Raw genomic sequence first — 11,562 nt, 5'->3', positions numbered from 1 at the left:
GAGGGAAAGAGGGAGGGAGGGAGGGAGAGAAGGTGAGTGAGGGAGAGAGAGGAGAGGGATAGAGAGAGAAGGATAAGGGGTGAGAAAGAGAGGAGAGGGAGGGAGGGAGGGAGAGAGAAGGAGAGGGAGGTAGGGAGAGAGAGAGAGAGAGGAGAGAGAGAGAGTTGGGGGGAGAGAGAGAGAAGAAAAGAGGAGAGAAAGAAAGAGAAGTAAGAAGAGAGGGGAGAGAGAGAAGAGAGATAGAGGGAGAGAAAAAAGGAGGGAGAGAAGAAGAGAGGGTGAGAGACAGGAAAAGAGGAGAGAAAGGGGGTGAGAAAGAAAGGAGAGAGAGGGAGGGATAGAATGAGAGGGAGGGAGGGAGGGAGGGAGAGGGGGAGAGAGGGGGGAGAAAGAGAGGGAGAGGGGGGAGGGGGAGAGAGGGATAGGAAAAGAGGAGAGAAAAGGGGGAGAGGGAGAGAGAGGGAGGGATAGAGGAGGGAAAAGGGGGGGAGAAAGAGAAAGGAGAGAGTGAGAGAAGGAGGGAGAGAGAGGGAGGGAAGGAGGGTGAGAGAAAGATAGGAAAAGAAGAGTTTCCTGGAACCAGGGTCACGAATGATGTATGAATGATTCCAGTAAGCTCAACTCATGTCCTCCCTCTTCCAAAGCATGACAAGTCCTTAATGTCTTTCTTAATTTTATTGCTGGAGTAGAAAACACAGGAACTTGTAGGTGTAGTGTAGGCAGAGAGTGCTTCTCTATGTGGGATGCTTCTATGGGGTTAGACTATGGTAAGAGAGAAAGGCCTTACCAGGGGTGGATGCAGACAGGTCTGTACTCACTGTGATCTAGGGTGGAAAAGGAAGTGAGGGGCAGGGGTCACACTAAAGGTTGAGTGGGACTGCACTAACTGTCAGCAAAAGACAGGGGAGAACATGGGAAAGTCCATTAACTGGGAGGACTGGAGAAGCTGCAGTAGCAGTTCACTGATTACGTGCTCAGAGGCAAGAAATGCAACATTGTTGCATGTTACACAGGCACAGTGTGTGTATGTGGAACCAATGCCTGCAGCTGAACTTAAGGAGCTGACAAGCAGAAGGGGGGTCGGGCAGGAATGTGATTCTTGTTCCATGACAAAGAGAAAGGGGGAGAGAGAGAGAGGTAGATAGAGAAAGAGAGAGGAGAAAGAAGAAGAGAGAGAGGGGAGAGAGAGTGCAGATTTTTAAACAATCTGAGTGCGGTTTTTGATTTAATACGGAATCTGAGGGCGGCTTCTTAAACATCAAATATGGGATTCGGATTAATGAGCTCAGATTGTTTAATATCCAATCCGCAGACGGATTTTACCCCGCGGAAATGGATTTTGAAGGAAAAGCCCGGAGAATTCCAGGGAACGGATTTTGCCGGTACCTGCCATGTTCACTAAGTCACGTGTCACACGCTTCAGTTTGGGGGAAATTCCTCAAGCACAGCACATTTATTCCAGTGCGGACGCATCGCGACAAAGATTTACTTACTAAAAAAAAATCAGTTTTATTAAAGGTTTATAATACAATACTGCTATGTGCAAACAACAAATAAAAGTCAGGAACATTTTAAATACTATGTAAAAACAAAACACGAAAATATCTGTTTAATTGCACTGATCGACACAATAATACTACTAAGGTATCAAATAAAACAGTTTATGTGTTTCGCAAATGGCTCATTTAATAACCATCTGTGAACACTAGGTTTGCGTTTAGAACAACACAGCTTTGTTACATCAGAGAGACAGCTTACCGCGGCCTCTCTGGGTTTATTTAAACCCCTTATTTGTAACCATTACAGTCACACAGTTTAAGGTGGCAGTATGCCAGGCGTTACTGATAGCAGCAGTGCCACTGAAAGATTAATGGGCGTTATACAGGCCGTGGCAATTTTTTACCCCAGGCCCTGTCCCGGGTCAAAAGTCAGCAAAAAAAAGGCACTAGACCCCCTATATCTGTGCCCACAGGTGAGAGAGAGATTTCCATGCCAACTATATAGATTTGATAAGCCTAAGGCACCAACCTAATAACTGGAATGGTGTCAGACCCAACATGACTAGAACCCACAACTATTACTTTTCTAAGCCGCAGCTCTAGCAGTGTGATCGAACCAGCAGAATCACATTATACTTTTGCCCAGACATGTCTCCTTAATTTATTCGGAGGGACATTTGAGGGGATATATATCCAACTGGAGACACTACTGGATCTCTCTCTCTTCCTTCCCCCCCTCCCCAGGTGGCTGATCCTTTTAATGGACAGTTATTCATAGACATAGTTTGTAGATGTATAATAGTACTGTCCAAACATACTCGCTCACGTTTACTAGGCAGCCCTATTCCATCAATCGGCCTATTCACTAGAACAGGGTGCAAGAAGCTGCTTAGTAAATCTGGGACACCAAAATAATCTGGGGTCAGATGAATCTTGGTTCTTTCCCACTAGAAGCCACACCAACTTCTTCCACAAATTGTTGGCTAACAACAGAAATAGTTGTCCTCTAGTCCAAGAAATCTGATTATTAGGATGAGAAGAGGTGTATGTAATAAAATCTCCCGACTGTAAAACTGGGGCAAAAACCAGAAGAGCACCAGATTTAACACCGACGCCCACCTGCTTTTCACAGGATTCATTTTCTTTGAAAAATCTGGTGCTGTTTTTGCACTGGCTTTGCCCCCGTTTTGAAGCCGGGAGATATACATTCAGAGGTTGGCAATTTTGGCCCCATTACACTGTGAAGACGCCTTCCCTGGGCTGGAGAAGATTTTAGTCCCACTCATTTGGATACAGCTGATCTCTTCTCCAGCGCTAGGAGACTGCTTCAGGGGCAGCATGCTGGTATTCACAACCTTCAACACCTCTGGGTTCGGTAGTGTAGCAGTTAGGGTGTCGGTTCCGAAGGTTCAGTCCCCAATTGGGACACTTTCAGTGCGTGTGGTCTCAGTCAAATCCCTTTATCTCACGGGAGCTCAACGGTGGTTATTTATTCAACTGTAATAGTGCCGATTGGGTGGCTACAGTATCTCACGGAAGCTCCCGCTGACTTCAGTTGGGGCACTATCCCAGGTTAATAATTAACACCCAATGAGTTCTTGTAAGAAATACATTTAGAAGTTAGAACCCCTATGATTTTGGGGTCAGGAGGATACCAACATCTAGGTCCGTAAAAGTGACCCCACTATGTGAGCAACTTAAACTAGCTAATGGTGACAAGCTGGGTTAATGACTCCAGTGCTGGAGAGCTCACAATTCCAAGATGATGTTCTGTTGAGTGCTAGAAGCTTTTGTAAGTGCTGTGTGACATCAAAGAAACGCATCTCTCCTCATTCAGTCCCGAGGGCTGTAAATCCACAGGATCAAAGCAACACATTGATGCATCTAAGTTTAAAAAATATATATATCCACATCATTCCAAGTCTGCTTTCCCCAGCCCACCTATCCACTCCATGAGCAGAATAACAGCCCATGGTTGGGGTTTGTGCAGCACGCAAGTCTGTTCAGTTCCATACATAGGGCTTCTCACACTCTATCCACCCAAGTGCTTTGCATCTCCACTCAGAACTAATGCTACCTTTCCGGGCTCACGGCATCCCTGACATTAAGCAGGTTATCAGGAGACACGCTTCCCTTAATCTGCTTGCACGATTGCAACGGATCTGATCTAATCCCAGTTAACAGCTCCCCAGTTCTAGGAGGAGGAGGTCATGTTGCCAGAAGACATGAGGGTCCCTGGGTACTCCCCCTCCTCCTTTTGCGGATGTGAAGAGTTGTCCGATTTACTCCTGCTAAACTCCATCCCTGTGATGATCGGCTTCTTGACCTTGGTCCCCTGTTGCAGGATGGGGCATTCACAGCAGCATGCCATCTTTAGGAAGGCCCGTCTCATCTCCCTGTTGGTCAAGGTGTAGATGACAGGGTTGGTGGCCGAGTTGAGGACGGCCAGAGCCAAGAAGTACTCTGCTTTGAACAGGACAGGGCATGTCTTGACCTTACACCCAACGTCAAGCAAGAGGAGGATGAAGAGCGGAGACCAGCAGAGGATGAAGGCGCTAAGGACAATGATTACCGTTTTGAGTAGCGCCATGGACTTCTCGGAGCTCCTGCTGGTCTTCGCAAAGTTCTTCCTGAAGGTCAGGCGCCTACTGCGTGTCCTCACCAGGAAATAAATCCTGGCATACAGCGCCACAATTGCCATCAGTAGGATGCTAAAAATGGTGGTGCAGAAGAGGATGTAATGCTTGTGGTACAAGGGCAGCACCGTGGAGCAGTGGTGCAGTTTCTGGATACAGTTCCAGCCCATAATAGGGAGACCTCCGAGGAACAGAGACAAACCCCAACAACCACTGATCAGAAGGAATGACCTGGAACTGCTGCTCCCATTGTGCAACTTCATTTTCAGCATCGTAATGTAGCGCTCAGTAGCGATAGCCAGGAGGCTGAAGACAGAGGCGGAGAGAGCCACAAACATACTCCCCTCCCGGACCAGCCACTGGGCCGGGGTCAGATAGTACGTGTTGTGTCCGGACAGGAGAATGTTGGTGGTGTAGGCGGCTCCAGCCAATAAATCGGAGAGAGCCAGGTTGCCGATGAAATAGTACATGGGCCGGTGGAACTTCTTGGTCCTCCAGATGGTGAGAAGCACCAGAACATTCTCCAGGATGATGAAGCAGCAGATGATGATGAAGAGGATGGACGTGAGCTTGATATCACTGCTTGAGCCAGTCTTCAGCTTCCCCGTGTAGTTGTAATGGGTGATGATGATGTCTTGATTATTGTAATCGCTTCTAGTCGGGGTCATGGCTGCTTCAGTACCTCCGGAAAGGCTCTAGAGGGAGCTCTGGTGCTTCTGAAGTTGAAACGCTGTCGCTGTCCCTGCAAAAGGGATGCAAGAATTGCACATGTATTAGTACAACATACAGTATCTTTCTTTCAGTCCTTACTTCTGTAATATGTGCAACCTAAATCACCTATCTGTCTTGATATTTTCCAGTTATAACTATCTTTTAAGGGAAGGTCTTTGGGTTGCACTGCTTACTTTAGTGTCCGTGTCCTTTGCCTATCCACGTCCTCCCTCTCCCTCCCAGTCTCGGGCGAGGGGTTTCAGTGACCCTGCCTAACCTCCAGTTGTGTAGCGGCTGCAGCAATGAAATCCGCACATGCACCGTACTGCCCGGAAAGCCTTTGCTATATGGTGTAAGATCCACCTTTTGCGCAAGGACTTTCTCAGCTGTAACACACATACTTGGCTAATGTTGTAGCCGGAACAGAGGAAATGAGCCAGATTGTACCAGGTGCCAAAAAAAGGAATCAAAACAAGATATCTTATATTACGGTAATGTGTCAATATCCTCTAATGCAGGGGGCTCACCTCCTCACGAAACCCCCCCAACAGGTCAGGTTTTAAGGATATCCCTGTTTCAGCACAGGTGACTCAATCAGTCCCAGCTTCGGCAAAATTGACACAATCAGTCCCTGCTTCAGCACAGGTGACTCAATCAGTCCCAGCTCCAGCAAAAGTGGCTCAATCAGTCCCTGCGTCAGCACAGGTGGCTCAATCAGTCCCAGCTTCTGCACAGGTAGTTCAATAACTCCCTGCTTCAGCACGGGTGACTCAATCAGTGGTTCAGACTTTGACTGAGCCACTGATTGAGCCACCTGTGCTGAAGCTAACATATCCTGAAAACCTGACCTGTTGGACGGGCGCTTGAGGACTGGAGTTGAGGGCCCCTGGTCTAAAGACCGACGATGTTTTTTCGTACTCCATAACTACCGGGGGGAAACTTAATGGAAGGTGGGGAATACGTCAGTGAGTTGCACGACCCTGGAGGGTTAAGAGGTTAAAGGCTGAAGTGTTAAATCAGCACTGGCAGAATTGTTAGCGCGGCGATATGCTGGGGATACCTATCTACCGAGGTGCATGCGAACGATCATTACTTATTCACACACTACTCATTAAACTTCGATACCTGGTGATATTAGGCTACCGCCATTAAATTAAATACTGCCACTTACCATGACTATATATATATATAGTATTAACCCTTTGGTGATGAGAAAGGCATTGCATTGGTAGCCTCGGGCATTTGAGGGGTTAAATCATTTCCCGCCATAGGGTGAGAAATCCGATTAGATAACCTGGTAGGACAAAGTGCGTTGTCTCCCCCGGGGCTGATTAGCGCCGATGCTGAGGAGGTTAGACTGTGCGTGGGTTATGTACACGGGAGGAATCGCGTCCGTTCTTCCCACGCAGAATTCGAGCGCGAATATCCCTGCGTTCCCGTTTGTTCGGAACGCCAGATTTTAATGCAGCAATATCTAACCTCAAAGGGGGATCATCGCCTGTACGTTTCACTCCCAACACAGAGGGAAGCTGGGAAAGTTTCCGTCTGGGTGTGTACAGTATGTGCGTGTGTGTATATGCGCGTGTGTGTGTTTGCATGTGTGTGTGTATGCGTGTGTGCGTGTGTTTATATGCATGTGTGTGTATGCAGATGTGTGCGTGTGTGTATGCATGTGTGTGTATGTATGTGTGTGTGTATGCGTGTGTGCGTGTGTTTATATGCATGTGTGTGTATGCATGTGTGTATGCATGTGTGTGTATGTATGTGTATGTGTATATGCGTGTGTGTATGCATATGTGTGTATCATATGTGTGTGTATGCATACGTGTGTATGCGTGTATATATACATACATGTGTATGCTTATGTGTATATGTGTGTGTGTGCATGTGTATATGCGTGTGTGTGCGTGTGTGCGTGTATATGCGTGCCTGTGTGCGTATGGTTAGTGAAAACTGTTTGAAAGAGAAAATGGAAAGGTGCTGGTTATATGCACTGATATCTGATGTGTACAGAGCGTGTGTGTGTCTGTATGTACAGTATGTGTATAAATGTATATGCATGCATGTGGATATGTATCTTTAAACAGCACACTTCATGTACATAGCGCTTCCCAGCAGTAATACACGTGATGTAATAATATAAATAACAAATAATACAAATAACACATAATGGGAATAAGTGCTTCAGGCATAAAAGTCACATTAGTAAAAGGCATCCCTGCCCCGCAGAGCTTACAGTCTAAGTGGTAAGTAGCAAGAACGTACAGAGACAGTAGGAGGGTGTTCTGGTCAGTGCGTCTGCAGGGGGTCATGGTAAATGCAGATGTATAGTATATATATACATTTTTTTTTAAAGAACAGACCAGAATGGTGTAATTATCTGCACCAGACAAAATGAATGTAAAAATAGAGTGTTTATTGCCCACTGGGCTCCTGTGCGTTATTGGGCAATAAACACTATTTTACATCTATTTGGTCTGGTGCAGATAATTAACCCATTCTGGTCTGTTCTTTAAATTGGATATTTTTTCTATATAACACAGACACGCTCTGTAGGATCCATAATACTGAGTGTGCAGCCAATTCCTATATATATATATATATACATACACTATATAATTCCTGCATTGCCACGAACCCCTTCCCGGGCAGCTGGTCAATGTGCTAATCTCTCTTACCTTGTTCGGACGCCTGCCCTGGAAGGAGGTGCTTTTTCTCGGGGGGTCCGTGTGCTAAACGTCCCGTCTCTGGAAAACTTTTGCCAATTCTAAACGCTGTGTTTTCTTCCCGATGTTATAACTGCTCCCAAATCCACACGCTGCTCTGCGTATAACACAGATCCACACGCTGCTCTGCGTATAACACAGATCCACACGCTGCTCTGCGTATAACACAGATCCACACGCTGCTCTGCGTATAACACAGATCCACACGCTGCTCTGCGTAGAACACGTCCCGCTGTGACACTGCTTGGTCCTCAGGATGGCTGAGCAGCAGGTGACGATCCCTGGTACTACTGTACCTCGCTGCTATGCTGCGACTTTATCCCTAACACTGCGCTCTGTCAGTAGACTTCCAGTGCATGCCTGTACAGCCCTCTCTCCTCCCACTGTGCTATACACAGAGTGTGCAATACACAGAGCAACCGACAGGAAACTTCGGGACTGTGTGTTATATTTGTATTGTGTGTGACTGTTACAAAGTATTCCCAGTATTCTCACACGCTGCTCTGTGTATAATACAGATACATGCGCTGCTCTGCATATAATACAGATACACACACTGCTCTGCGTATAATACAGATACACACGCTGCTCTGTGTATAATACAGATACATGCGCTGCTCTGCATATAATACAGATACACACGCTGCTCTGTGTATAATACAGATACATGCGCTGCTCTGCATATAATACAGATACACACACTGCTCTGCATATAATACAGATACACACGCTGCTCTGTGTATAATACAGATACACGCGCTGCTCTGCATATAATACAGATACACACGCTGCTCTGTGTATAATACAGATACATGCGCTGCTCTGCATATAATACAGATACACACACTGCTCTGCGTATAATACAGATACACACGCTGCTCTGCGTATAATACAGATACACACGCTGCTCTGCGTATAATACAGATACACACACTGCTCTGTGTATAATACAGATACACAAGCTGCTCTATGTATAATACAGATACACACGCTGCTCTGCATATAATACAGATACACACACTGCTCTGTGTATAATACAGATACACACGCTGCTCTGCGTATAATACAGATACACACGCTGCTCTGCGTATAATACAGATACACAGGCTGCTCTGCATATAATACAGATACACACACTGCTCTGTGTATAATACAGATACACAAGCTGCTCTGTGTATAATACAGATACACAAGCTGCTCAGCGTATAATACAGATACACGCTGCTCTGCGTATAATACTGATACACACGCTGCTCTGCGTATAATACAGATACACATGCTGCTCTGCGTATAATACAGATACACGCTGCTTTGCGTATAATACAAATGCACACACTGCTCTGCGTAGAATACAGATGTACACACTGCTCTGCGTATAATACAGATGCACACACTGCTCTGCGTATAATACAGATACACACACTGCTCTGCGTATAATACAGATACACCCTGCTCTGCGTAGAATGCAGGTACACATGCTGCTCTGTGTATAATACAGAAACACTGCTCTGTGTATAATACAGATAGACACGTTGCTCTGCGTATAATACAGATACACACACTGCTCTGCAAATAATACAGATACACGCGCTTCTCTGCGTATAATACATACACACACGCTGCTCTGCGTATAATACAGATACACAGGCTGCTTTGCGTATAATACAGATACACGCGCTGCTCTGCGTATAATACAGATACACAGGCTGCTCTGCGTATAATACAGATACATAGGCTGCTCTGCGTATAATACAGATACACGCGCTGCTCTGTGTATAATACAGATACACCGGCTGCTCTGCGTATAATACAGATACACACGCTGCTCTGCGTATAATACAGATACACACGCTGCTCTGCGTATAAAACAGATACACGCTGCTTTGCGTATAATACAGATGCACACACTGCTCTGCGTATAATACAGATGCACACACTGCTCTGCGTATAATACAGATACACGCGCGGCTCTGTGTATAATACAGATACACAGGCTGTTCTGCGTATTATAGATACACAGGCTGCTCTGCGTATAATACAGATACACACGCTGCTCTGCGTATAATACAGATTCACACGCTGCTCTGCGTATAATACAGATACACAGGCTGCTCTGCGTATAATACAGATACACAGGCTGCTCTGCGTATAATACAGATACACAGGCTGCTCTGCGTATAATACAGATACACAGGCTGCTCTGCGTATAAGGTAAATATAGAAAGGACAAGAACCCACTGAAAGCACTCAATATCCCCTAAATGTGGAGTGATAAATATATTAAAAATAATCTTTAATGCTTTACTGATTAAAATAATGGGTGTTAAAATACATCAATTGACACACATATATATAAACCCTACTGATGAGTATATAGGATACTACGGGTTGGTAAAGTTAGGGAAACGTATGAGGTTTATTAGATCAAAATGTTCCCAGGGATCTGATATGCAGTATTCCCTTATGGTGGTAATTAGGTATACACTGGTGTAGGGGGAAAGCTAACTAATAGCCTGTCCTGATTGTCAGACAGGTATAAAGGTAATAACGTGAGAAGATGTAATTTTACTCAATGGTGGTATGCAGATAAATGAATCGGCAGCCCGCAGTGATACACGCAGCGGATACAGAGACCGGGCAGCCTGCAGTGATACACGCAGCGGATACAGAGACCGGGCAGCCCGCAGTGATACACGCAGCGGATACAGAGACCGGGCAGCCCGCAGTGATACACGCAGCGGATACAGACCGGGCAGCCCGCAGTGATACACGCAGCGGATACAGAGACCGGGCAGCCCGCAGTGATATACGCAGCGGATACAGACCGGGCAGCCCGCAGTGATACACGCAGCGGATACAGAGACCGGGCAGCCCGCAGTGATACACGCAGCGGATACAGAGACCGGGCAGCCCGCAGTAATACACGCAGAGGATACAGACCGAGCAGCCCGCAGTGATACACGCAGCGGATACAGAGACCGGGCAGCCCGCAGTAATACACGCAGAGGATACAGACCAGGCAGCCCGCAGTGATACACGCAGCGGATACAGAGACCGGGCAGCCCGCAGTGATACACGCAGCGGATACAGAGACCGGGCAGCCCGCAGTGATACACGCAGCGGATACAGAGACCGGGCAGCCCGCAGTGATACACGCAGCGGATACAGAGACCGGGCAGCCCGCAGTGATACACGCAGCGGATACAGAGACCGGGCAGCCCGCAGTGATACACGCAGCGGATACAGACCGGGCAGCCCGCAGTGATACACGCAGCGGATACAGAGACCGGGCAGCCCGCAGTGATACACGCAGCGGATACAGAGACCGGGCAGCCCGCAGTGATACACGCAGCGGATACAGACCGGGCAGCCCGCAGTGATACACGCAGCGGATACAGACCGGGCAGCCCGCAGTGATACACGCAGCGGATACAGACCGGGCAGCCCGCAGTGATACACGCAGCGGATACAGACCGGGCAGCCCGCAGTGATATACGCAGCGGATACAGACCGGGCAGCCCGCAGTGATACACGCAGCGGATACAGACCGGGCAGCCCGCAGTGATACACGCAGCGGATACAGAGACCGGGCAGCCCGCAGTGATACACGCAGCGGATACAGACCGGGCAGCCCGCAGTGATACACGCAGCGGACACAGACCGTGCAGCCCGCAGTGATACACGCAGCGGATACAGAGACCGGGCAGCCCGCAGTGATACACGCAGCGGATACAGACCGGGCAGCCCGCAGTGATACACGCAGCGGACACAGACCGGGCAGCCCGCAGTGATACACGCAGCGGATACAGACCGGGCAGCCCGCAGTGATACACGCAGCGGATACACAGACCTGGCAGCCCGCAGTGATACACGCAGCGGATACAGAGACCGGGCAGCCCGCAGTGATACACGCAGCGGATACAGAGACCGGGCAGCCCGCAGTGATACACGCAGCGGGTACAGAGACCGGGCAGCCCGCAGTGATACACG

General features: G+C 47.8%; 1 protein-coding gene across 3 annotated transcripts; it reads right to left on the bottom strand.

Annotated features, from left to right (window-relative positions):
• Positions 1–1,500: 1,500 nt before the first annotated feature.
• On the bottom strand, positions 1,501–7,948 carry S1PR1 (sphingosine-1-phosphate receptor 1). Of its 3 annotated transcripts, none has more exons than XM_075616990.1 (2): positions 7,525–7,948; positions 1,501–4,877 (listed from the first exon to the last, which is right to left on the bottom strand). In XM_075616990.1, the coding sequence occupies exon 2, from the start codon at positions 4,801–4,803 to the stop codon at positions 3,694–3,696; it is 1,110 nt and encodes a 369-aa protein (XP_075473105.1). In that variant the 5' UTR covers positions 4,804–4,877; positions 7,525–7,948; the 3' UTR covers positions 1,501–3,693. The 3 variants fall into 3 exon arrangements, with proteins under 3 accessions (XP_075473105.1, XP_075473107.1, XP_075473106.1); XM_075616992.1 differs by lacking the exon at positions 7,525–7,948 and adding an exon at positions 6,326–6,416; XM_075616991.1 differs by lacking the exon at positions 7,525–7,948 and adding an exon at positions 5,041–5,181.
• Between the last annotated feature and the right edge of the window lie 3,614 nt (positions 7,949–11,562).

The sequence above is a fragment of the Ascaphus truei genome, chromosome 10 (assembly GCF_040206685.1).
Source record: "Ascaphus truei isolate aAscTru1 chromosome 10, aAscTru1.hap1, whole genome shotgun sequence".
Classification (NCBI taxonomy): Eukaryota; Metazoa; Chordata; class Amphibia; order Anura; family Ascaphidae; genus Ascaphus; species Ascaphus truei.
The sequence above is the reverse complement of the archived record's forward strand: the minus strand, read 5'-3'. Positions and strand labels throughout refer to the sequence as shown.

What these genes read in the sequence shown, in the direction of transcription:
- S1PR1 (XM_075616990.1), bottom strand. Translation starts at nt 4,803, where the DNA reads ATGACCCCGACTAGAAGCGATTACAATAATCAAGACATCATCATCACC.